The following is a 27260-nucleotide window of genomic DNA, read 5'->3' on the forward strand; positions in this document are numbered from 1 at the left end:
GATGTCTGTCTATGAAAAAGGAAACACATCTTCCCTAAATATGACATCTCTACTGACAAAGAATGATCTAGTAGTAATGTCAAATAGAATATACCCCTTCTGTATTTCTGAATATCCCATATGAACTGCAGTTTTAGACCTGGGCATCAGCTTATCATGTACAGAAAGAACCTTTGCAAAACATAAGCAACCAATAGTTCTGAAGTGTGATAATGATGGTTTCCTACCATATAGCTTCTCATAGGGAGTTTGAAAGTTAAGCACACTACTAGGTAATCTATTAATAATATGTGATGCAGGTAGCACACAATGTCCCCAGTACTTTAAAGAAATTTTTTCCTGAAATCTTAAGGCCCTTGTAACCTCAAGTAGGTGTCTGTGCTTTCTTTCAGCCACTCCATTCTGCTGAGGAGTGTAGGGACAAGATCTCTAAAGAATAACTCTCATCTCCTTAAACATAGTCTCACACACAGAATTCACAAACTCAGTACCATTATTAGTCCTTATCACTTTGATAGTTTTAGCAAACTGAGTCTTAACAAATCTTAGAAACAGTTGTATAGACAGGCTCACATCATATTTATGTTTTAGCAGAAAAATCCAGGTCATCCTTGAGAAGTCATCAACTATTGTAAGAAAATATTTATTTCCATAAAAAATAGTTCTGCTATAAGGACCCCATAGGTCAACATGAATCAAATCAAATATGTTTAAACTTTTTATGCTACTAGAAGGAAAAGTAAGTCTTGTCTGTTTAGCATAAGGACAGACTAGACACTTAAACACTCTACATATACTTTGATTATTCATATCAAGCATCCTAGCAAGAACTCCTGAGGACACATGTCCTAGTCTTTGATGCCACAACTCCATCTCTGAGGCAATTTGAGCAACTGACAGTGCAGTATCCTTCTTATCAGTGTACAAACATCCCTCTTTTCCACCAAAAAGTTTTTGAGTATACATACATCCTTCTTCTTCACCAATCTCCTTCACCTTTCCACTGTAAAGTTCCTGGAAAACACAACAATTAGGAAAAAAAGTGACTGCGCACCCAAGTTCCTTTGTTAGTTTGCTCACTGACATCAGGTTATACTTGAATTCAGGTAGATAGAAGACATTGGAAATGATACTTCTATCTGATAGAGTACAAGAACCAACATGAGTCACCTGTGTAGTGTTTCCATTAGGGAAATACACACTCTTGGAACCTCTAACTTGATCACAAACCCTTTGATAAACATATCCAACTGAGACACCATGTGGTTTGTTGCACCAGTATCTACAATCCACACTTTACTATTTTCAGAAATAAAGAAAGTTTTACATGCAGTGTGAGCAGCATGTGCAAGATAACAGTCTGAAGAAGTAGAGTCATTCTTAGTCTGGAAACCTGTGAGGATATGATCATATTGTTCATTTGTAAAAGTGCAGCCCTTAAGAAGTTGTTTGACCTTCATCTCAGCTTGACTCATTGCTTTGGGCCCTTTGGAATTGTCTATCACTTCATCAGTAACCTGAGTAGTATCAGATTTCCTTTCCCATCCCGGAACAGGAACATTAGTATTCATACCATATGAGAAGTGAGCTAGCTGATGGTGTGAGTTTGAGGAAGTCTCATGTACCTTTCTTTTAGACTTGAAGTCTGGTGGATATACCACTATCTTATAACAAAATTCTTTGTTATGACCTTTACAATGACAAAAATCACATATCAAAATGGAATTCTTTTTGAATCTTTGACTTGGTCCTGAAGAAGTACCAGTTTTAGAAAACATAACTACAGAGTCTCCTCCAACTAAGTTTAATCCCATGTTGTTAGTGACTGTCTTTTGGCACTCATCCCCCACTATCATAGCATATGCATGGTTAGTAGTTGGTAAGGGATTCATCATCAATATTTGGCTCCTAGCCTGATGATAAAATTCATTTAACCCCATCAAAAATTGATATAATCTCTACCTATTCAAATGAGCAACAAATCCTTTAGACTCGTCACAGTTACAACATGGAGCAGGAACTAAAACTTCAAACTCATCCCATAGTGTTTTGAGTTTTGTGTAGTACACAGACACAAAATCAGTACCCTGATGTAATGAGGCAATGTCTTTATGTAGACTGTAGGTTCTAGATCCATTTATCCTGTTAAATCTCTTTTTTAAATCATTCCAGACTTGAAAAGCACTGGATGCAAAAGCAATACCGCTAAGCAGACTCTTTGATACTGAATTCATCAACCACGAAAGTACAATTGCATTAACCCTTTCCCATTGTCCCCACAAATCTTCACCAAACATCTCTTTCATGCAGGATCCATCTACTAGCCCAACCTTATTCCTTTCTAGTAGTGCTAGAGTAATGGAACGATTCCATAGGGTATAATTCTCAACACCAATCAATTGAAATGAAATAATGCTAACTCCACTAATATCAGCAGGACTAAGGAAGAGAGGATGATTGTAATCGATACCTTGTCCAGAAAAAGATGCAACATGAATTGGTGTTGATGTACTTTCATTCTGGCCATTGTTGAGTGTTTGATCTAGATCTACAGCTGCTCTGTTCATTCCCATTTCTCTGAAGCTCCAATCAATCAACAGTCGTGGAAGCAAATGACAAACAACACAATTTGAATAACAAATCCTAGCTTAGATCTGCAATTCTACTGGAAAAACTGATAAATTGGTAGCTTAGATCTGCAATTCTACTGAAAAACTGATGAATCTGTGAATTGAATACTCAATTCTTTTATCCAAATACTAATCACCTTCCACAGAGATTGTTGTGGATGGCTCTGATACCATGAACGTAAGTGAAAACAAGCAGAATTAACAGAAAAACTCCATTAACAAAGAGCTAACATTGAAGAAGAGAAACTCTCATTGTTTGAGTTCAAAGACTAACTAATACATTAGTGTAAGACTAGTATTTATAGCTCATTCCTATTACATTGAGTAACTAACTTCTAGAACCTACTAACAAAAAGTTAGTTATAACTAACTAATTGAGAAAGACTAATCTGCCCTTTATTAATCCTAACAGCTTTAACTTGTGCTCTTCTTGCTTCATCATCAGCTCATATTTCAACATATTTGATTATGTTGGCGCATAGTATATGTGGCTTTTTGTATTGTATCCTACTCAACTTTTCCCTTGTGCTATTTTATTGTTAACTTTGGTCAATTTTTCGGTGATGATAAAATGGTCTCCGTGTTAACTGGATTGTCTTAACCCCTAGGCCACTAAAGTCGTTGCTTGGGGCCCCTATTGATTTTTGGTCAATATTGATAACGAAATCATAAAGTCCCTTGAAATTAGAGTTGATTACTTTATATATATAGATAGATAGATAGTAGTTCAAGTTATTTTTTCACTTCAAAGTAGATTTGAACCAATTGAAACATGTGAAAATACTTCTGGTTTCTTATTTAGTGGCAAATTGAGATCACTAGATGATGAGAATTTAAAAAAGGCATTGTCTTAATCTTGAACTTTCTTTAACACATAATAGTTATTCTGATATTGATGGTTTAGATTTATTTTTTGAATTAAAAGTGTTAAGAGAAATAATACAAATAGAAGATAATGATCTAATAAAAATATTCAATCAAATAAAAAGACTTGATTCTTTTCCAAATACACATATTTCTTTTAGAATAATGTTAAAAGTTCATGTAACCATTGCCTGAGCCGAAAGAAGTTTTTCAAAACTAAAATTGATTAAATCTTATTTAAGATCAACAATGTCTCAAAAGAGTTGATTGAATGGATTAGCTATATTATCAATTAAAAATGAATTATTAAAACAAATCAATTATACAACAGTAACTAATTAATGACTTCACATGTTAAAAAACTAGAAAAGTAGGTTTTAAATAAAAATATATATAGTGAAAACAACAAAATATTAGGACCCCTCTCTTAGATTTTGCTTTAGTCCCCTTGTCTTGTTGAGTCGGCCCCGTCCGTGTAAAAAAAGGGAGCAATGCAAGATACTTGGGTTAAGCCACTAAACTAAAGATAGCTAAAGGTGACATATTGAAGCTTTAATTAATTTCCTTAATGAGTTAATCCTCTACTCCTAAAAGGTTTTTATATCTAGTTACTCTGATTACTATAAGGTTTCCAAAATAAACAACTTATATCTAATTACTCCCATTCCTATAATTATACAATCTTATACATTATTCTACAAAAATAGATAGACTTCGTCTTTTTCTTGAATCCAAACATCATATTCATCGAACAATACCTCAAAAAACTACACTAAATCACCCAAACATTTCATATTTAGACTCCTCAATTCGTAATTGACCTTTTGGAACAAAATCCACTCGAAACAAAGCTTAAATGCAAAAATTTGATTTCCAAACTTTGAAGCTTCGAACTTCAATAATGGTTGAACACCAATTTTCTGTTGAATTTATGAAATAAAAATTAATAAGAATATGTTGTTAGTAATAGTGGAGTTTTATTATGAAACAAGGATGTAAGTTGATTGAGAAATGAGAAGGAGATTGAAGCTCAATTATTGAAAATTTCTAGTAAATATTTGGCATACAATTTTAGTCGACTCTTTAAAACATAGTTATTTTGTTCCTTTTAATTTTTAGGCGGCAATTTGGCTGTCCTTTTTAACCTATAGGAAACACCACTTTATTATTTGGAGTTTGTTTTGCATTCCTTTTCTCATCCTTTTCTTCTCTTCCCAAAAATTAACTATGAATATATATCATATGGTGTGTTTGGTTTTTCACTTAATTGTGTTAAGACCAAAATGCATAGTCCCTTAAAGTTGGCACGAGATATCATTGGTCAGAAGTAAAGTTTAGTGTTAAATTAACATTTCGTGCCAGCTTTGAGGGGCTCTCTCTGTAAGTAATTAATTCGTGTGTATATATTTGATTATTTTGACGTATAGTATTTCATGCCAACTTTAGCGCTACCTTTTTGCAATCTGCTCATCATTAGAGCCCGTTTGGCCATGTGATATGGTATCATGATATGGTATCATGATATGGGATCATGAGATGAAATTGAAGTTTTGTTTGGATATGCGTTATGAAATTTTTGTGTTGTATATTTTCTCATAAACATAAAAATCCCATAAGTTGTATAACTATTAAAATAACCCCAATTGTTTATTCAATCTTATCAAATAAACAAAAATTTATAAAATCTCATAATAAATTATTACAAAGCTATTTGTTCTCCAGTTAAGTAATTGTTTCATCTAACTTTAATTTAGTTTTTTAAAAAATGAACATAAATTGTAGTATACTAGTCTTTAATATAATCCTCCCACATAATACGGACAATTTTCTCACGTTGAACTTGCATTTCTCAATCATGTGACCGAGAAAACGAACCAACATTGTTACTTTGAGCCATTTGTTGATCAATATCATCCGCAACTATATTTTCATGCTTATAGACCATAAATATTTCATCACTTTAACAATCGGTTGGTGTGAGTTAAAGTGACTATATGTTGGTGAGAATAATAAATTTTATGCCGGTGAGAATAATAAATTTTAAAAAGTAATGATGTGATTATAAATTTTATTTACATATGAAATAAATGGTTAGTAGATATAAATGTGGGGTTGTTTAAACAAAATATGAACTTGTGGATCAATTTTTGTATTAAAAATATCTCAAATCATGATATAGAATTACCATATAATTCCATATCATGGTTTTTGGAGAATATGAAATCACATCTCATGATATGGAATCATGAGATAGAATCAACATAAAATCGCATGTCCAAACGTTGATTCCATCTCACGATACCATATTGTGATATGGAATTGTATGGCCAAACGTCTACTTAATTTCCTTAATGGGTTAATCCTCTACTCCTAAAATGTTTTTATATCTAGTTACTCCGATTACTATAAGGTTTCCAAAATAAACAACTTATACTACAAATATATCTAAACCTTTTCCGTTTTAATTAATTAGCACATCCATTAATTTCCTTAATCCTACTCCTAAATGGTTTATATATCTAATTACTCCCATTCCTATAAGGTTTCTAAATTAACAACTCTTATATATATATATATATATTAAAACCTCTAATTGTGCCTTCTACAAAACCTTCAATTCAACACCAATACACCCAACAACAAAAAATGGCAAATATTACTAATTACGTAGTGATTGCAATAGTCTTTTTTCTTATTTTGTTATTTTTCTATAAATTTACGAAAATGTTGTTGTGTTATAGAGTTAAACAACGACCATGGTTGAACGATGTAGAAGAATTCGTGCTTCCTAACGATGAAGATGAATTTGTATCGACAACAGAAAGAACAACATCTATTGTTGAAGTAGTGATTGATATTTCAGATGAAGCAATAACGACTCCATCAATTAAAGGGAAAAACAATGAGTGTTCTATTTGTATTGAAGAAATTAAGCATTGGGAGATGTTTTTGATTTTTCCAATTTGTTGTCATAGGTTTCATTATGCTTGTATTAGGCCTTGGTTAGAAGAAAATAAGACATGTCCTATTTGTCGTACTCATGTTCGTGATGCACCTTTGCAATATGCTGGGGATGGCGATGATTTAAAGGAGGACGATAATCATCAAGATTTACAGTCTAGTGAAATAGTTTGAAATTTTCACACAATAGGTGTATGAGTTTTTTTTCGTTCTTCTTTCTTTTAGTGGAGGGGCTGGGTGGGGTGAGTAGGAGATGTTTTTCCTAAATCTAATTGTAATAATTTTTAAAATTTCAATCACGTGTGTTTGAATTATTATTTTTTTGTAAACTATAGGAAATTAAAGTATTCTAGATAATTCACCTCGTAATCTCCTCTCAATTTCCGCCCTCTTTTGTGAAAAAGATATCACCATTAGAGATTGTGCAATGGGGAACTAATAATTCAGGGTGGTGTACTAGCTAGGAGAGCTTTTTTATGCGGGATGAAACTGTTCTTAAAAAAATCAAAAGCAAGATGAGGTGGGAGGCAAGTTAAATGTTTTTTTAAAAAATAAATAAATTAAACCATATAGTAAATTTTATTCACACTTTGAGCTGCAGTGAATTAAAAAGTGATTACAACAACATACCTAAGTGAATTAATAACTAACACAATATACCTATATAATCCCACAAAATTTTTAAAAATGATAGCTTTTATAAAATTTGTTAAGTTAGAGGACATAGAAATACACATACAAAATTAAATCTATTTTTTTATGAAATCACACATAAAAATATTTTATTAGAAAAAAAATAATACATAATTTTATTATATGCTTTTCCTTAATATGTCGGAACTCCTATTCCTAAAAAGTTTCCTAAATTTTTTTAATTCCCAATCCAAAAAGACTCAAGACATATGTTTTTTTCCAATCGGTTAATCCTAATCCCAATCCTAATAGGTTTCTAAATCAAGACTTTAATTATAAACCCTTCCCTTCCCTTTTTCCTATATTCAAAACCCTTGCTTGACACTTCTTTTAAGTGTTTTTCATATAAATTTTTAATCCACATCGAAAATAATACTATTAAAATGATGTCAATTAATCCTTATATTGTTCTGATTTTCTTAGCCTTGTTGTTATATGTGATCATAATGTCAACGATATATATTCGTAAGAAATCACTACCAGATTCAAACTATGTCTCGCGAATCGCGCCAGCTGGTGTTGTGGCAACATAAAGAGTTCAGGCAACCCCATGTCCAATGGTAAAATCATCTATCGAAGTAGTGATTGATATTTTTGATGATGAAGAAGGAACAAGGTCCGAGCAAAGAATTGTAGGCATAAACAGTGATTGTTGTATCTGCTTAAGTGAATTTGAACAAGACGATACTTAATGCTTGCGGTCATAGGTTTCATTCTGCTTGTATTATTCCTTGGTTTGATGAGAACAAGGCATGCCCCATATGTCGAACTCATGTTAATGTCGTGACATGTACTATGAATGATGCATAAAATCACTTCATGTTAACCAAACACTATCAAACAGATTGATCATTATATTACTCCTAGCATTAAGAGTGATAAAATCTCGTAAAACAAATCCATATCCAGATGACATTTGTAAAAGACAAGTTGACCTACTATACAGTTTGTTAGGAAATGAAAGGCATAGTTCGTTTAAAGCTCACTTGAATAGAGACACTCGTCTACAAGCTGGCGAAGATTTGGGTTCTCCATGGCAGCAGCAACCCGTTCTTTATCATTCAACTGCTTATTAACTGCAAGTCAATGGTAATACAAAATGCTTAAACACAAATCTGAATGACCAGTGGTGAAATTTACTCCAGAATAGAACTAATACTAGATGCATTTTGCAGGTTAACTTGTCATGACCTTGTGGCATCATTGTGAACAGACTCACTAGTCTGTGTTTTCAACTCAGTTGAGAAGTTTACACATATTTCTCAATGCCCATTATAAGATCATAATTCATAATTCATAAGACTTGTATGTTGTACCTATGCCGCAATTAAAAGTTTCATTTCCTATACAAATAAAATTATAGGTACTCTAAAATTAACTCTACCTGACTCTTCATCCGCATGAGATCCAGGAGACACTTTTATATCCACCTGTCACACAACAAAAATAAGGAGTTAAGAGAAAATCAAATATATAAAAGTTGTGCATCACACTTTAGCAGTGCAAGTCAATTTTTAGATAGCACAATCTTAATTATCTTCCAGGAATTCATCGAATATAGGGAACATAGTTTGAGGAGAGCTTGAATTTAGATAACAAAAGCAACCATTATCACAATGATCCACTGTATTGTTTTGTTTTATATATCATATTATAAAGTTAAAGAAACAATACTATCTATTATTTTGAAAAGGTCTCATTGTTTATTCAGAGATGACCATTCCAATTATGTGAAAAAATCTAACTAGGTATCAAAACTGCTATTATACAAATTAAGATCTTATATACTTTGTTTAGACCACTTGAACTCCAAAGGCGACCCTCTCGAGTTTTCGGCTGTTTCCGTCATTGAAGTAGCCTTTCGTCGCCCTACCAAACGAAAGAAGTCACTATCAAACTTGTAGACTTGCTTTGCCGCGGAAAGCTCAAGTGAAAACCTATTAGAACTATGGGCCTCACCTCTAAGAGGGTAAGGGTAGTGAGGCTTAGATTCCATAGACTTCAACCTGCACTGGGTTTTAGTTAAGCCTACATCCATTTTAGAGTTGAGGTTGCACTTTATGAATAGATCTCCTTACCATATATCTGTCTCTCTTCCCACTCCCCCGCCCACCCACCCTCTCCTTTTTTTCACACTCTGTCTAATTTCCTCCGCTTTAACTCTCTCCAAACTTCAAAATCTCAGCATAGCAAATATATGTCGCAGATGTAAAATCTGTAAGAGGTGGCTGGCTTCTTAACATGTCATTTGATTTTACAAGGAAAGTTACAACATCGGAAATAGACTCTCTGTACCTCTAAGGTAGGAGTAAGGTTTGCGTACTCTACCCTCCCTAGACCCCACTTTGTAGGACCACACTGGCTATGTTGTTGTTGTAATCACGGAAGCAAGATTATTAGATGCGTAGATCAGAATTAAAGAGATTTTTAAACTACACCTTCTTTGTTATTCTTGCAAGTAGTTATTGCAGGATGCTCCTTGAAAGTAAAAGTACACCCGTGTGCTCTTTCCAAGTTAATAATACACCATTTTTACTTTGCTCATTTGAATACATACACTCCCTTACTCGTTAAAACACGGAATCCTCTGCTAAGTATATGGGAGATGTTTCGGAAAAGTCTAAAACTAGATATTCTTTCCTCAGATTAATTAAGTCAATAGACTACTATCAACAGCCAAAATCTAACACGACCTTATTTCGATCCAAGTCAGAGATAAGGAACGCCACCTTAAAATGTGGAGGGAAGCAATTCTTCAACTTCTCTCTCAAACAGAGGCCAATGACAGTTGCCATGGTACAGTGCTGGATGGTTGGGGTGAAAGTTATCCTGCAAATAATTTTAAGAAAACGTAGATAAATAAGCAAAAGAAACATGAGTCAAGGAATTATGAGTAACTTGTTCATTATTCCCTCTGTTCCAGTTTGTTTGGAATAATTTGACTCCGCACGAAGTTTAAGAAAATATGCAGACTTTAAAACTTGCTGTTTTTAAATGTCATTACATTTATGTGGCTATAAAAGATTTTCGTTAAATTTATTTGTTTTCTAATATAGAAATGTATCAATCTTTTAGGGATGGACTCATAAGAAAACAGTGCCAAACAAAATGGAAATATTAAGGCTCAAGTCTAGTTTACAAAGTTAGAAGCTATTTTGCTCAAATCTTGTATTTTTGGGGTTCTTCTGCCCTATTTTGCTAATCACAGAAACATATTTGTTTACCATAACTTATAGGAAATTGCACGAATCTAGGATATTGTCAACTCAAGATAATGAACCAGGTAACTGTTTCCACATTAGTAAACACGAAATCTTTGGACATAAGATGTATATTCTGGTAAAATTGTATTGAATTTATTCATCAGTTTCAAATTCCACAAAGCGTAAATTAAAGCATAACTCGGAGTACTTGACATCACATTGCTAGTAGAGTAAAATAAGGGTGGTGAAACTCCAAAAAAAAAAAATAGTTACCTCAACAAAGTTGGAAGTCCAACTCATTTCATGGCAAAACTGTTCATGAATTCCAAACAATACAACAATAACAACCTACCCATTGTAATCCCACTAGTGGGTTGGGTTCTGGGGAGGTAACCCCTGCCTCGCAAAGGTAAGAGAGTTTGTTTTTGAAAGACCCTCGGGTCAAGTATAGCAAATCAAAGTAGTTATGAGAAAGAAAACATGACAACTAATAAGGAAAGCAATACAGAGCATTCAGAAAAAAAAAACAATTAAATGAATTCTAAGCAGTGAGCACGAAAAAATTAACTCCAACACAAATACGCTGGATTTTCAACAGTGACTAGAGAGAAGATGATCACTGGGTATGTTGTTGTTTTTGTCGTGACCAGAGTGAAGATGACTTATATGACTAACTATAAGTTTACACGACTCACCAATCAGTTAATCGAACAAGATATGGCTAAAACACGTCACGTTTCTCTCCTTTTTCCTCCCTTATTTGGAAACGAAAAGAATAAACAAGCAATATTTTATTTGGATATATAATAAACAAGGTAATATAAGAATCGAAGGTCACAATGAACATACAGAATGCGCCCAAGCTTCTCGTCAACAGTTATGGACTCCTCGGAGAGTACACTCAGCTGCTCTAAAGAATATGGATGCTCCGGATCTCTTATATCCCTCACAAAATGTATCCACTTTTAAATCAAGGATCACATCAACTTCAGACTCAGTAGATTCAACAAACAATTAAATTACAGAAAATCAAACTCTAAATTTCACCCAATAAAAAAAACAGAGATATGGCAAAAAATGATCATAGTAAATTCACAAACATTTAAACTACAAAAAATTGCAATTCCAAATTTTAGTACATAATAAAAAGTGGAAAACAAAATATGAACAAACCAAATGATATACCTAAGTTTCTTCCTGTTCTTACTCAATTTTTCCAGTAGAAATCTTCAGCTAAAACAACGTAATTTTGAAATTGCAACTAGAACTCCAATTTAGCTGAAACATTCAAAAACAAAGCACACACACACACAGGAATAGCAAAGAGGATGACATTAAATTCACAAACATTTGAACTACAAAAAATCGCAATTCCAAATTTTATCAACAAACTAAAATTTGAAATAGCTAAGTTACTCCTTTTTTTTTCTTACTCATTTTCTCCAGTAGAAAATTTCAGCAATGAACTCCGATTTAGCTGAGCATTCAAAACACAGAGAAATCGCAAAAAATTGTAAAAATCGAGAGAGAAATTCACAATCTACAAAAAAAACACAGTAACTCCAAATTTCAGCAAATCAACATACTAAAACTGAAAAAAAATAGCTAAGTTTCTTCAAATTTTCTACCAGAGTCGAAATTACAGCTATGAACTCCGATTTAGCTGAAGCATTATAGGAGAGAGAAGAAAAGGATATCATAAATTTCGAGAGGATCAACAGCGTCATCGGCGTGAGGAAGATCATCAACACGAGCGATTCGTTCCTTCTTAGCGTGAACCACTGGATTTGCATTGATCAGTCCCAAAGTCATCTCGCCTAATTTTTCTCTAAATACACTCCCTCGTTCTACTGCTCTAAATATATATGGTCCGAGATTTTTTTTCATTTATATTTTGTTTTTCAATTGTTCTTGTTCATATTAAAATACGATTAAATTTGGATGTGCACTAATTATTTAAATTATGAAAATTTTAAGAGCTAATCAAATTAGAACTAAAAAAAGAAGGATCTAGGTCCAATTGCGCACAAAGTTCACGGACTCTGCGTCTCGCTTCTCGTTAAAACAACTGGCGATTTTTATAGTTATATAAAGTTGTCTGCTGGTGACCACTATACGTAACACGCTGCCAAATAGTAAGTACAGTACTTGTATATATAAAGACAAAAGTGATGCTTTAGCAATGAAGAAATGAAAGAAATCTTAATAGTTTAATTAGTTGGCTATTTAAACTTTGATAAGAGATCGATTTTCTGTGAGTCTTTTCCCATTTCTCTTTTCTCTAATCCTAACTATATACATATATATATTTTTTTTAAAGATTATTTTTTTATCCGCAAACGATGTGAGAATTCAATAGTAGTAGGTTCAAAATATTTCCTTGCTATTTATATAGTTTTTATTTTTTTAATTTGTTAAAAGTGAACATATTTGGTTTCTTTTACATATTTATCGAGTTTCATTGCTACATTAAATTGGCATTATGAAAGAAAAGAACAGAAATACCAGAGATTTTGTGAAAATCACAGTAATCACATCATAAGAAATTACCTCAGACAAAATAAAAATTAACACCTAAAATTACATATAACTTTGAAAAGAGAACAAAAATGATATATTTTCCATTATTTTATTTTTTATTTTTACAGTTTTGATTAAATTCAATAATCATAATTTGATAGTATCACACAGAGATCGAAAATGATCACTTTATGACAAACTTAGAGAATTTGAATTTATCAAATAATTTTTAAAAGATTATTTTAAATCTATTTCTCCAAAAAGATGAGGAATCAGTTTTGACATTTTCTTTTTGTAAAGATAACTTTAGTTAGTATTTATTTTAATCACCAATTGTTTATAATCATAATCCATTAATTAAATTATATAGATAGAGGATTAATATAGTATAAGATGCCCACATAGTCCCCTTTTTTAGTCTAATTAAGAGATAAGATTATTTTAAATCTATTTCTCCAAAAAGATGAGGAATCAGTTTTGACATTTTCTTTTTGTAAAGATAACTTTACTTAGTATTTATTTTATTCACCAATTGTTTATAATCATAATCCATTAATTAAATTATATAGATAGTGGATTAATATAGTATAAGATGCCCACATAGTCCCCTTTTTTAGTCTAATTAAGAGATAAGTATGACAAACAATTAATGTCAATTTGGTAATCAAACTCTTCTTAAATTAATTAATATGTGACCTATGAGGTTCGGTGAGCTGTGATAATGGGTCACTTGCTTTGTGCAAATGTTGAAGATCTAGATTTAAATTTTGGGAGGGATAAAATATATTAAATATTTGCTTCTTAGTTTTCTACACTTTGTAGGCAAAGTTACTCTCGAAATTTATCTTCATAATAAGTTAATCTAAGTAGAGGTTTGTATCTGTCACGCCCCGAGCGAATCCTTGGCCTGGCTCAACTCTCAACGGAAGACTTACTCATCAATAAATGAACTCAAAAGAAAGCTTTAACTCAAAAGTCTCAAATACTTAAATTCAAAATATATAAGAATATTCAACAAGCCAGAAATAAGCAACTTAAGTCTTTAAAACATTAACAACTGAAAATGAAAAGACTCAAGAACTATTGTCTATCTATCTGTGAAGCCTCTACTAACTGAGATGGGCGTCAGGACAAGACCCACGACATCCTAATAACAAAATTGAAATGATAAAACATAAATAATGGATCCTCCGGAAGCAATGAGGCTCACCACACAACTCTGGAACTCAACTAGATCAACGAAGCGCTGGTTAATGATCATGGTTAACCTGTATCTGCATCATGAAAGATGTAGGACAAATTACGTCAGTACATGGAATGTACGAGCATGTAAGGGGATATATAAAACATGACATAAGCTTGAACTAGAACTGAAGAAACAACTTACCTCGTCTCAACTCAACTCAACCTCAACTCAATGTCAACTCATTTCAATATAAAAGCAATAACAATAATGCGATATAAAGAAAATATTTTTAAATAGTAGATAAAAACTCAATGTATTGAAAAATACAATATAACTCAATTTGTATGTAAAAATACAAAATAAACTCTATTTGGGAGATTCTCTAATTGACAACCATCACTATGAGTTATGTGATGATACAACGTCTCGCCCACGTTGTCAGAACTGTCCTATACCTTGTCGGGGTATAGAACTCTTCAACTAAGTGGATCTACTAAGCTATGCTTAAAAACCAATAAGGAATCATCTAAAAAGTATGACCCTTTCTACCCACGTCGGCTACATGGTTTATGGGGCTGTGAGTTGTTTGAACTCTCCCCCATATCGGTGCTCAATACTACTCCCAAAATATAACTTAGCTCATATGTTTTTTTAAAAAAATTTCCTCATCCACAACTTTGAGATTATTACTCAAAAAATTTCTTTGAAAAGAGATGTTACTTAAAACTCCTCATGAAGTCCTTTGAAAATCGGTGTTTCCCCTCATTTTAAATGTTAAAACATTTACTCTTGGGAATATTTAGTTTCCATATATTCATTTTGAAAAAAATGAAACTCAACTTTACTCTTCCTCAACTCAAGTACTCAAGTCTTTAAAACAAGTTTAAAAGATTTTAAAAGACTTCTCAAAAAGACTCGAAGAACTTTCAAGACTTTACTCTTAACTCTATCTTGAATTTGAATTATGAATTCGAGGGTTATGATTCATGTTATGAATGATCTCTCGATGTTTATACATTGTTTAGAGGGTGGATATCAAGTAGAAAACATAGGTACAATTCGAGAGAAGTCATACAGAAAGAAGGTCGGAAGGGTAGGGAATCTGGCGACCCTGGCGCACTGAGTAGCGTCCAGCCCTTGAACTACTGAAGGTAGTTGGGGCGCACTGAGTGGCGCGGTGTGCCAGGCCCCAAACTACAGAGCACTAGTTGGGGTGCACTGAGTGGCGCGGCTCCCCAACCCCCTGCCCAGACTTTGATGAATTTTCTTGCTTCAAATTCATGTCTAACTCCTTTAGAATCGAACGATTTCCCTCAAACTCTTATGGATTCTTAGACCCAACATAATTACAACGAAATCCACTCTAAATTACTCAAGAACAATACTCAAACACAAGATCCTCATAACAAGAACTCAACGAAACCTCATACTTAAATAATAGATCACAAACTTCAAGAATTCATCAAGAACTCAAATATACTCAATCTTTATGGATGGATTCGAATATGTAAATCATGTTTGACGTGTGGGTGAAAGAAACCAACACTATGAACTTACATACCTCGATTTGGTGAAATCCCTCGACAAATCTCACGAATCTTGACGAACGCCTTAAACCTTTCCTTTTTTCTCCTCTTTTCCTCTTCTTGAACTCTTCTCAAAACTCTAAGCGTATTTGGGATTATAAAAACTGACCCGAATCAGATTTGACCCAAAAAATATTACTAAATTCGTTTAAACCTGATAGGGTAAGGAAAAGACCAAAATACCCCTCATTAATTCGGGTAACTTTCCTTAAATGGACATGCTAACTTCAAATGGGCATATCTCCCTCATCCAAACTCGAAACGTAGCAAACTCAGTGGCGTTGGAAAGATGATTCAAAGACCTTTCATTTGACATCTTATGGGCCACCTAACACTTCATGTACCGAAAGTTATGGTCGTTTGAAGTTGACCCAAAACTCATAACTTAAGCATAACTTGTAAAATTTCAGATTTGGCTCTTTCCAAATTAGTTGTTTCTAAATTTAACTCTTTCAACTACCGAGGTGTTACAGTATCATCTCTAGTAGCTCCTCTAAATAGACTTTTGTTTTAATTAATTTTTTTATTTTGACTTGATATAAAGTTTTAAAAAAGGCAAAAAGGCTCAAATGCATCATTGAATTTTGAAATAAGACTTATTTATGTCATCCGTTAAAATTTTCCCCCATTGATGTCATTTTCTTATGAGAAAAGGCTTATCCATGTCATTATTTGTTAACTAAAATGACATGGATGAGTCAAACTTTTAACGGATGGTATAGACTATAGATGAACCTTTTTTCAAAGTTTAATGACATATTTGAGTTTTTTTTCCTTTAAAATGATTTGATTAATGACGTAGCCGAATCATAATTGACAACGTGTAAAAAATAATAAACAATAGTATGGATGAGTCTTTTCTCAAATGAAAATGCATAGATGAATCAAACTTTTAACGGATAGATGAGCCTTTTTTTAAAGTACCATAGTATATTTGAATTTTCTTTCTTACGAAAATAAAGAATACTTTCGAATTTTGAATCATATAATTTTAAACTAAAAAATATGAAAAGGTTTAAAATATCTTAAACATATTGAAAATCATTCTGAAATCTCCTCCTTTGTATATTGAATCAAAATTGCCCATTATAAGAGTTGTATATGATTATGAAAACGTTAAATATTATTGATACAATGTGTGGTATTTATACATGAACAAGTATAGAAGATAAAGAAGTCTATTGAACGTAAGAGGCCTAAAGAGAAGAGAAATAACTACGTATATGACTCAAACATACTAACGTACTAGGACTCTATATCCTTATCCTTATCATGCCCCCTCAACATCGGCTCAATTTACTTGAGACCGATGTTGCTAACAAGGTGGACAAAGGACCTTCTGGGAAGTGCTTTAGTTAAGGCATCTGCTAGTTGAGCTCCTGTGGGAATGTGATGAACTGAAAATTTTCCACTTTCCACTTGGTCACGAACAAAATGAAAGTCAATTGCGACATGTTTCATTCGACTGTGAAAGACTGGATTGCGGCATAGGTAAGTGACACCAATGTTATCGCAAAAGACCTTAGAGGGACAAGGCAGCTTGACCCGAAGTTCTTGCAGTAGGTTGGTTAGCCAATTTAGCTCAGCTACAACACTTGCTACAGCCCTGTATTCTGCTTCTGTTAAAGATTTGGCAACAGTGCATTGCTTGTTGGAGCACCAACTAATTGGATTCTTTCCAAGAAAAATAACGTAGGCTGAAGTGGAGTGTCTAGTATCGGGAATACCACCCCAATCTGTATTTGAGTATGCAAGTAACTGAGAAGAGTCACCACGTTTGAAGTGAAGTCCATAGGTTATGGTTCCTTTAGATAACGAAGAAGCCTCTTTGTTGCTTGCCAATGCTTAGTTGATGGAGAGTGTTGGAATTGAGCGAGCTTGTTTACCGCAAAGGATATATCAGGCCGTGTGAAAGTGAGGTATTGCAATGAGCCAATGACCTACCTATAAAGTGTAGCGTCTGCCGAAGGAGAACCATCATCCAAGGATAAAATTTCACTTGTGGACAGAGGAGTGCTCACACTGTTTGCATCCAGCATTTTGAACTTGCTGAGTATGTCCGCAATGAAGCTACTTTGTGTGAGAGTCAATCCATGATCATGCTGGATAACTTCAACACCTAGAAAAAATGTAAAGGACCAAGATCCTTAATGGAAAATCTATCACCCAACAACTTAATTGTTGCATAAACTTGCGAGTTATTAGAGCCTGTAACAACAATATCATCAACATAGATCATAACAATAATGAGAGAATTAGGAGACCATTTGATGAAAAAAGAATCATCAGATTTGGAACGAGCAAAGCCACATGATAAGAGGAACGTCTTTATTTCAGTATACCATACGCGTGGTGCCTCGCGAAGTCCATAGATAGATTTGTGTAGTTTACACACGTGATTAGGGAATCGGGGATCTACAAATCCAGGTGGTTGTTGCATGAAAACGACATCATGTAGAGTACCTTGTAAAAAGGCATTATTTACGACAAGTTGACGCAACGGCCATTTAAGAGACACAACTAGGGACAAGATGAGGCAAATAGTTATGGTTTTAATAACTGGACTGAAAGTGGAATGGAAGTCAATTCCAGGACGCTGATGAAATCCTTTTGCCACTAATCTAGCTTTATAACGCTCTATGGATCCATCAAGCTTGTGTTTGACACGAAACATCCATTTGCACCTAACTACGTTTTGAGAGGGACTAGATGGAATCAATGACCAAGTTTTATTTTTAATTAAAGTGATGTGTTCTTCTGTCATAGCAGCCTGCCATTCAGGATATTGGGATGCTTGACTAAAGGTATTTGGGGTAAGCGGAAGGCGTTTTACTGTGAAGGTTGCAAGGTAATCAAAAATCACTTTGGGTTTGAAAATATTATTTTGAGACCTAGTGACCAATCGATTTGATGGTGTATCAGGAGTTGGTTGTGAAGATGTATATGGACTGTTATTTTGAGAAGGACAAAAAGACACAGAATGTGTAGGAGGACTTACAGTGGAGTCGGTTGGCGCGTCATCTTGATGGCCCTGAGTGTGCGATCCACGAGTAGACATAGAGTTGACCAAATTAGTAGTAGCAGGAATTGGAATTGGGTCTGCAACAATAAGAGGTGAAAGAGATTGTGAGGAAGAAGAAGAGTCGGAAGGGTCATCTGGACACAACCATTTTTCCATGTGCGAGACTTGTGGACGAGAGAACTGATGATAGTTGGTTGTGAATGGAAAAATATGTTCAACGAATACAACATGCCTAGAGATATAGATTTTTAAAGTGGCAAGGTCTAGGCAAGCATAACTATTGGTGGCAGCGGAATATCCCATGAACACACAAGGATTGGACTTAGGATCAAGTTTGGTTGATGTGTAGGGCTTAAACCATGGATACCAAAGACAACCAAAAACCCTTAGTTTAAGAGGGTTTGAGATAGCGTTAAAGAGACACTGAAATGGAGATTTAAGACCAAAGAGTGGTGTTGGCAGCCTGTTAATGAGGTAGACTGCAGATTGGAATGCGAGAGACCAAAATTTAAGAGGGACAGAAGCATGGTGAAGAAGAGTTAAAGCGGTGCCCACAACGTGGCAATGTTTTCTTTCGGCAACTCCAACTAGTTGGGGAGTGTATGGAGGACTTATAAGATGCTGGATCCCAAAATTCAAGAGAGTTGATTTAAGGCCAACGTATTCACATCCCCCGTCAGTGTATAACGTTTTAATTCTCAATTGAAATTGGTTTTGAACCATTTGAACATAATTAATGAAAATGTCCTTAACGTCTGATTTGGATTTGAGAGGAAACAACCAAGTATATTTCATGAAATGGTCAACAAAAATAACATAGAATCTAAAATTATCAAAAGAGATAGTTGGAGAGGGACCCCAAACATCTGAGTAAATAACATCAAAAGGCCTAGAACTTGTAATTGAATTGCGACCAAATGGTAGACGATGACTCTTATTGCATAAACAGGAATTACAAAATGTAAAAGACTCGGCATGGTTCACTGGTAGGTTGAAAGAAGAGACACAAGCTTTGGTAATACGAGGTTGAGGATGGCCAAGACGAGCATGCCATAGATGCAATGATGGAGTTGTTGATGCAACAAAATGTGCTTGAGGACGAGGAAATTTTTTAATGGAAGTTAGATTTTGCCTACAAAATTGAGCAACCGAAATCAACTTTTTTTTTTATAAATGGAGAACAAAGAACATTTTTTAAAAGAAAGTTGGCAACAAGATTAGGAGAAGATAAAGTAGTGTGACCAATATGAGTGATAGGAATTATTTTACCATCACCAACAATTATCGTATCCGTTCCAGAAAACTCAGTTGGAGTCTGAAAAGAGTGAGAGTTGTTTGTAATTTGATGCGACGCTCCGGAATCCACAACCCAAGGGCTTGGAGAATTGGAAGCATAAGACTGACGGTTGACGAAATTAGCATATGTTTCAGTAGCACTGTGTGATTTGGACCTACATACCTTTGCAATGTGACCAAACTTATCACAAAGTTGACATTGAACTCGTTGATTGTTGCTCTTGGAGGTATTCTGCTGGGTGAATGAATTGTTATTCGTGGCAGAAAATTGATTACGAGAGTTGTAGGAACCTGATGGAGAAGTGTTCCTACGATTGGAAGAGTTAGTCTGTCTATTTTTGGGACCATTATTGGTGGAATGCTGATGAAATTGAGCAGTGATCATGGGTGTGTCGACCTTAGGTTCTAAGTGTTTGTTGAACATCTCTTGTGCAAGGAGTTTATCAAAGAGTTCTTCGAATATGATAGGATTATCACGAGCTCTTATTGCTGCAGATAACTCCTTGTACTCAGGACCTAGACCACTCAGGACCTTAATGACAAGTTCCTCGCTGTTAACGGGTGAACCACTGCAGGACAAATCATCTGCAATGGACTTGATTTCTCTCATATAATCACTGATTGAACGTGCGTCTCGTTTGACATTCGCCAAAGTATCGCGCAAACTGAAAATTCTTGAGTGCGATTTGCTCGCATAGGTTGTTTAGAGAATATTCCAAGCTTCTTTGGCAGTGGAAGCAGGGCAATGAGGGGAGCGATTGTAGCGTCAACGGATGCCATAATGGCATTGCGAACAAGACCGTCTTGTCGCTGCCACAATCTCAAGTTGGGGTTAGGAATTTGGGTATTGTCTTTGTCCATAATGTGCGCAGTTGGGATGGGAAGTGAACCATCAACAAAAGTAAGAACATCGTAGCCAAACAATAGAGTGGTAACTTGGGATTTCCAAGTTGGATAATTTGCACTTCCTGTTAGCTTGAAGGATAGCTGTGACGCAGGGTTAAAAGAGATCAATTGAGAGGGCTGAACGACACCCCCTTGATTGAGAGAGACTGCTGGAGAGTTAGGAGAGGAGGAAGTAGCAGGCATTCTGGAGAGAAAAAAAGGAGTTGGAATCTAGAAAAAAAGAAGACGATCGGATATACTCGTCAGAGTGTTTAGGAGGCTCTTGATACCATATAAGAGTTGTATATGATTATGAAAGCATTAAGTATTATTGATACAATGTGTGGTATTTATACATGAACAAGTATAGAAGATAAAGAAGTCTATTGAACGTAAGATACCTAAAGAGAAAGAGAAATAACTACGTATATGACTCAAACATACTAACGTACTAGGACTCTATATCCTTATCCTTATCACCCATAACACTTTCTTTTAATTAAAAATGCACTCTTATATTGGAATAATGTCATTTTATTCGTAACTAATGAGTCTTCTAATTAATCAAAGCAGCATTAATTTATTGATCCATATGGACTTTTAACCTCACCATTAGAACCCAATCTATCTTAATCATTCCTTTCAGTGATAAAATTCATCATTTTGATTATCATACATCTTGACAATTTCTAGAAGTTGGCCATAAATTTTAGGCCTAACCCATCGGTAGCCCCTTAAATTTGGCACGAAATTTCACTTAGGCACCTCAAGTGGATGATGTTCATTTTAGACACCTCATGTAGGGTTTCGCTGTGTCATTTTGACACTTTTTGCTTACATGGCATAGTGAGTGTAATACACTTATTGAGCGCGCGTGAAAACCTATTTAGTCGATTTTTTAATTATTTTTTTCTTCTTCTTTCCCATTTTCAGCCACCATTTTTGCAAACTTAAATATCCAACATGGTGAATAAAAATAGATAAAGTAAAATGATGAAAAATGATGGAAACTATTTTAGAAATTTAGATCAAACATCTCGAAAACCCCACTACAGTACGTCCAAAAGGGAATCACAAAAAAGTATAGAAAGATCAAATGGTTCACTCCTGAATTACAGAACGAGAATTGAAGAAAAGAAAGAAAATAACGAAAGAATTGGGAATTTTTGAGTTGGGTTTCAGGGATATAGAAAAGTGACAAATGAGAGTTGCATTGGTTTATTAGGGAAGCCGGCAATGGAGATTACAGAGGCAGTGGGGAAGAAGGAAATAAGGAATTTTGTCTGTCTCTAATGGAGAAATTTTTTTGGAAATTTGTTGGGTGTCTGAGGAGTGAAGAAGCAGTAGTATAATAGAATTTTAAAGAGGAGTAAGTTTAATTTTTGGTGAATTTTAAACTTGCTAATTAGGGTAAAAAAGAAATTTTTTTTGAAGAAGAGTAGGGGTATTTGGAGAAGACGCGGGGGGGGGGGGGGGGGGGGGCGTATAAAAAACACACGCAAATTGAAGACATAGTTTCATAGGGCGCAAGTCCTAGAATTTGAGGCATAAGATTCGAGCGTAAAAACATAAGTCCTGGGAGTAAAATATAAGCTCCGGGCGTTTTTTTTTTAACTAGTTTGCTTTAAATCATATTTTTTATTATAGGTGTAGTAATATTTCTCAAATAGTAATTATAATACTTTTTTTCTTCATTATTGGTTGTCAGTACGTTCTCAAATAAAAATCATAAGACTTACATCCCTGTATTTCAAATCTTACGTCTTATTTCATACGGTATAAAACTTCTCACCTCACACACCTGTCTTTTAAAATACTTCTGCCTTCTTATAATTTTGGCACGTAATATAAATTTCCGTGCAAAATTTCAACAACGCATTTTTCAATCAAATTCTAAATTTGATATTCAACCTTATAATGTGAGTCCTGATATTTTCGAATTGTTAATTTCAACTCAAACCTTCACAAATCAAGCAGATCGATTCAAAATTTCCGGTGGAAACTGACACCACTCTCCCTTCACTGTTATCTTTGGCATTTTCTCCATTTTTCATCGGCGGCTAAATCTGAAATTGTGAGTTTCCCCTTGGGTTTGTTTTATTTGGAATATGTATGTATTATTATTTGCTATTAATCAATTTTATGTAAGAAGATTCTATTATAAAAAAAAAGGGATAAAGGTTTGAAAAATACTGCTAACTTTGGTCGAATTTGTTGTTGCGATACTAAACTTTCACAACGATCTATTACCTCCCTAAACTATTTAATACCGTATTTTTTACCCCCATGTACTATTTAATACTGTTTTTTTTACCCCTGAACTATTTAATAGTATATTTTAAAGGTATATATGTGCCCACGTGGACACATTACTATTTATAATTTTGCATTATTTTTTATGTCCGCGTGGGTAAATATATATGTTTAAAATATGGTATTAAATAATCTAGGGAGGTAATAGGTCCTCATGAAAGTTTAATATCACAACAGCAAATCCGACCAAAATTAGATATTTTTCAGAACCTTATCCCTAAAAAAAAATTACAACTATTTATCATAAGAATATGGTTCTTATTTGATTCCTGTAATCCCCGTTTCGAATAACTTCTCTTTTGAGCTAGGTTGCAAAGGTAGGAATAAGGTGTGTCTTTGAACTGATTTATCGAAGACAGTCTCTCTAACTGCACAGGCAGTAGTAAAGGCTGAATCGGTAGCGAAAGTAATTTTATTTAGGGAGGACACCTATTGTATTTATAAATAAAACTAAAATCTTAATCTAGTTAAACAGTGTAATTTTCCGAGACATTCACATAAGTTGGCTCCGTCACTGGTCTAGGTACATCTTACCTTCTCTATACCCCACTCGTGAGATTATACTGTGTATCTTGTTGTTGTATTTGATTCCTATTTGATCCGTACTTCAAATAACTTATCTTTTGAGTGAAGGTCTATACAAAACATGCTCTCTAACCGTATAGATAGAGGTAAAGTCTAGGTACATTTTAACCTCTCCTATCCACTTATAGGATTAAAGATATGTTATTGTTGTATTGGATTACTATTTGATAGAGGGTTGAGCTAGTGGTCAAATCTTAGGATACTTCAGCTATAGAAAAAGGAAAGAAAAGGGAACTGAAGTCATAAAAGATGAATATGTGTCATCATAATTTGAGTTTTCTGCTATTGTGATGAAATTCAATTACCAAATTCTATGTACTGATTACTTATAAAAGAAAAAAAAGAAATTCTAAAGAAATGATTTTGAGCTCCTTGCATACTAGTAGTATTAGTGGTCCTTTGTCCTTCGATTTTTGTTACTACTTGTTATTTCTTTGCTTCGATTATTACATCATTTTGTTATTGTTACTGTTCCACTTTTCTATATGTCATGTAATGATTTCTCTAGTTATAGTTATGCCTGCTTTTTTTCTGTAATTATATCTTATTAAAATTGCCTTTACAATGTGTTGTTTGAGCCAAGGGTTTTTCGTAAGTAGTCTTACCATGCGGAACTAGATAAAATTTGTGTGCATCCTACCCTTCCCAGACACCATGCGTGATTAGATATTGTTGTTCTACCAAGATTACCAATTATTAAAGAGGAAATGCATACAGATAGGTACTTGCTCCAAATATTCCAAATTTAGCTGAATTCATAGTTGCGGTTGCTGCAAGCCTCTTTATTTGTTTTGCTTTTTTGATAATAGTGGTGTCTAGATGAGCTTGTGCGTATTTTGTTATTGTACTTAACTCCAGGCTCCCACTAGTACAAGAATCGGATTACTATGGCACACACTTAGGTGTGTTACTGATGAACGAGGTGAATAGTATTTCGGACTTTAACAAGTTTTCAGAACACAAATGTAAACCTTCCAATTGAGCTTATCTATTAGAGGTTCGCATTTACTGTTAGAGATAATTGGCCATAGCACTGATCGTTGTAGCTGTTGATGCCTTCTCCGTTTGAGAATGTTTAGGAATTAGGTACCTTTTCCTCACTTGAGGAGCATATTGATTTGCAGAAAATCTGAAAATAGGAATTTGTTTCCACAAATTTCTATTAGATTTCGATAACGAGCTTACATAGAGTGAAATGGACAATTAGGATTATCTCGCCAACTCAACTTGCTTGAAATCGAGCTGTAGTAGTCGTTGTACTCTATTGATGTAGTTTTCTGCATATTACATCTCATTTCAGATTTCAGCTGATCGATAACAACTTTAGTACCAATGGAAGCTAAATTTTTCCGCTTTCTCAAGATTGTTGGGGTTGGCTACAAGGCGAAAGCAGAATCTCAAGGCCGTCTCTTATACCTCAGGCTTGTTTGTAGCCATGAGGTTGAACTGACCGTTCCACCTGCCGTTCGCGTGTTCTGTTTCAAACCCAATATCATATGCTGCGCCGGGATTGACGAGGAGAGGGTACAGCAATTTGCTGCTTCTGTAAGGAGCTGTAAACCTCCTGAAGTTTATGAAGGCAAAGGTATAATGTACATTGATGAAGTTGTAAAAAAGAAGCAGGGGAAGAAATCAAGGTAATGCATCTGGCCAGGGCTTGGCCTAGTGGTTAAAGAGACAATGCACATATATAGTTCTTGATTAGCTAAGCTGTTTTCTAAAAATAACGTTTGATCATAAACAAAGAACATACAGAAAAAAAAAACAGAAGAGGTAAAAGGTGACTACTGATTCCTCATAGTTCTGTACTCGCAGTTCTCATCTTTTGGCCAAGGTTGCCAGCAGCATCTGAGGCCTTCTCTTTGGCATCTTCATACTTTTCCTTGGCTTGCTCATTCATAGTATCCTTTGCAGATTTATATGATTCATAAGCCTTCGATTTTGCATCTTCATAATTATCATCAACTTTATCTTTCCCTTCGACCAACGCATCCCTAGTCGAGTCTTTTGCATCAATAGTACTTCTATCAGTAGTCATTGTTATGGTTTGGTTGTATGCATCCGACACTTTACCTTCCACCGTGTCTTTTGCATTAACAGCACTACTAGATGCCATGTCTTTGGCCTGATTCAACTTATCGGATATGTACCTGTAAGCATCGTTGGCGCTATCCTTGGCCTCGGATGCTTTATCTTCCACTGTGTCTTTTGCATTAGCTGTACTACTAGAAGCCATGTCTTTTGCTTGATTCGTCTTATCAGATGTGTATCTATAAGCGTCTTTGGCGCGATCCTTGGCCTCACCTACCATGTCTGAAGCCTTGTCCATGGCTTGACCTGCTTTGTCAGTGGCAAAACCATAGGCATGGCTAGCTTTATCCTTCACTTCCCTGCCCACTTGGGAAGCTGTGTTCATTCCATCATCCACTTTCTTAGCAGCGAAATCATAGGCCTCGGAAGCTTTATGTTTGGCTCCTTCTTTGGCATTGGCTGCCATGTCAGAGGCCGTGTTCATAGCACGGCCAGCCTCATCAGAGGCAGAGTCATAAGCATAATGAACTCTCTCTTTCGCTTTATTATCGATATCACCTGCCAAACAGGAAGTCCACAACAAAATATTATACAACTACAAAGAACAGCATAGCTAAGTAAGAAATTTCACTGGATTTGTTGTTGTCATACTTGCTTTCTCCGATGCAAAGTCATATACATTGAATGCACTATGTTTCCCTCTCTCGGTGGCACGATGAGCCATTTCAGCTGCTGCATCCATTGCTTGATTTGCCTTCTCGCAAGCAACATTCTTAGTATCAGATGCCATGTTTACCATTCCACTAACCTTCTGACCCGCCTCTCTTTCGGTTCCTGCCAGCGAAACTGATCATTAGTTACTCTTTCAAAATGTTTAGATGCTGCGAAGCGCATTACCGTATGCGGTAGAACTTATAGTGTCCTTAGCATCTGATGTTGCTTCTTTCGCATCTTGTTGATACCTAAAGATTAAAGTAAATATGTGATCCGTGCTAGACATGTATATATTATAGCTAGTAAATAAAAAACCAGAGGAATTGTCTTACTGGGAGAATTTGGCAGAGGCCCAATCACCCAAAGAATTTGCTTTCTCTTTAGCACTATGCATAGCCTTTTCGCCTTCAATTTTCACCTCTCCGGTAGCCAAATTCGTTCTCCGCTTTGCATTCTCCGCTTCCTCCTCCATCCAACACGAACACATAATCATCATCGCCGCTACCCATAGTACAAACAACACTCTCCTCTTCTCCATTTCTACAACTGAATCCTCAAAAAAAAGAGCTATACTTAGTAATTTCAAACAATTTTAGTTAGTATTAAAGTAAATTTTGGGGAATTTTTCTCAACTGTGTAATGAAGAAATGGAGTGAAATAAGCAAGATATAAAAAGGGCGGTTTTTTTTAAAAAAAAAAATAAAAATTAGAAGAGGCGGTTGGTTTTCAAAAGGGCTAAATGAGACATGTGGCAGTATTTTGGATGGTGTG

The 27260-nt window shown here is 34.7% G+C and overlaps 5 protein-coding genes across 6 annotated transcripts; 2 read left to right on the forward strand and 3 right to left on the reverse strand.

Moving 5' to 3' along the window:
- The first annotated feature begins 6218 nt into the window (after positions 1 to 6218).
- LOC125810357 (RING-H2 finger protein ATL11-like) lies at positions 6219 to 6629 on the forward strand. The gene has a single exon (XM_049489856.1). The coding sequence runs from the start codon at positions 6219 to 6221 to the stop codon at positions 6627 to 6629; it is 411 nt and encodes a 136-aa protein (XP_049345813.1).
- An 869-nt stretch (positions 6630 to 7498) lies between these two features.
- On the reverse strand, positions 7499 to 12186 carry LOC125810254 (protein AE7-like 1). Of its 2 annotated transcripts, XM_049489761.1 has the most exons (6): positions 12047 to 12186; positions 11201 to 11304; positions 9878 to 9977; positions 8533 to 8578; positions 8135 to 8224; positions 7499 to 7941 (listed from the first exon to the last, which is right to left on the reverse strand). In XM_049489761.1, the coding sequence occupies exons 1-6, from the start codon at positions 12161 to 12163 to the stop codon at positions 7919 to 7921; spliced, it is 480 nt and encodes a 159-aa protein (XP_049345718.1). In that variant the 5' UTR covers positions 12164 to 12186; the 3' UTR covers positions 7499 to 7918. The 2 variants fall into 2 exon arrangements, with proteins under 2 accessions (XP_049345718.1, XP_049345719.1); XM_049489762.1 differs by lacking the exon at positions 7499 to 7941 and having other exon boundaries at positions 7948 to 8224.
- Positions 12187 to 25076: 12890 nt separating this feature from the next.
- On the forward strand, positions 25077 to 25385 carry LOC125810313 (60S ribosomal protein L6, mitochondrial-like). The gene has a single exon (XM_049489820.1). It carries the CDS (start codon positions 25077 to 25079, stop codon positions 25383 to 25385), a length of 309 nt encoding a protein of 102 aa, XP_049345777.1.
- A 154-nt stretch (positions 25386 to 25539) lies between these two features.
- Positions 25540 to 25860, reverse strand: LOC125810314 (uncharacterized). Its single transcript, XM_049489821.1, has one exon. The coding sequence runs from the start codon at positions 25858 to 25860 to the stop codon at positions 25540 to 25542; it is 321 nt and encodes a 106-aa protein (XP_049345778.1).
- On the reverse strand, positions 25861 to 27044 carry LOC125810358 (late embryogenesis abundant protein At3g53040-like; the record flags this gene model as incomplete). Its single annotated transcript, XM_049489858.1, has 4 exons — positions 26822 to 27044; positions 26673 to 26737; positions 26427 to 26609; positions 25861 to 26333 (listed from the first exon to the last, which is right to left on the reverse strand). Coding segments are annotated over exons 1-4 (927 nt in total), but the record flags the coding sequence as incomplete, so codon positions are not given.
- Between the last annotated feature and the right edge of the window lie 216 nt (positions 27045 to 27260).

Source organism: Solanum verrucosum, unplaced genomic scaffold (genome assembly GCF_900185275.1).
Source record: "Solanum verrucosum unplaced genomic scaffold, falcon-dt-bn FXZP01000038.1, whole genome shotgun sequence".
Classification (NCBI taxonomy): Eukaryota; Viridiplantae; Streptophyta; class Magnoliopsida; order Solanales; family Solanaceae; genus Solanum; species Solanum verrucosum.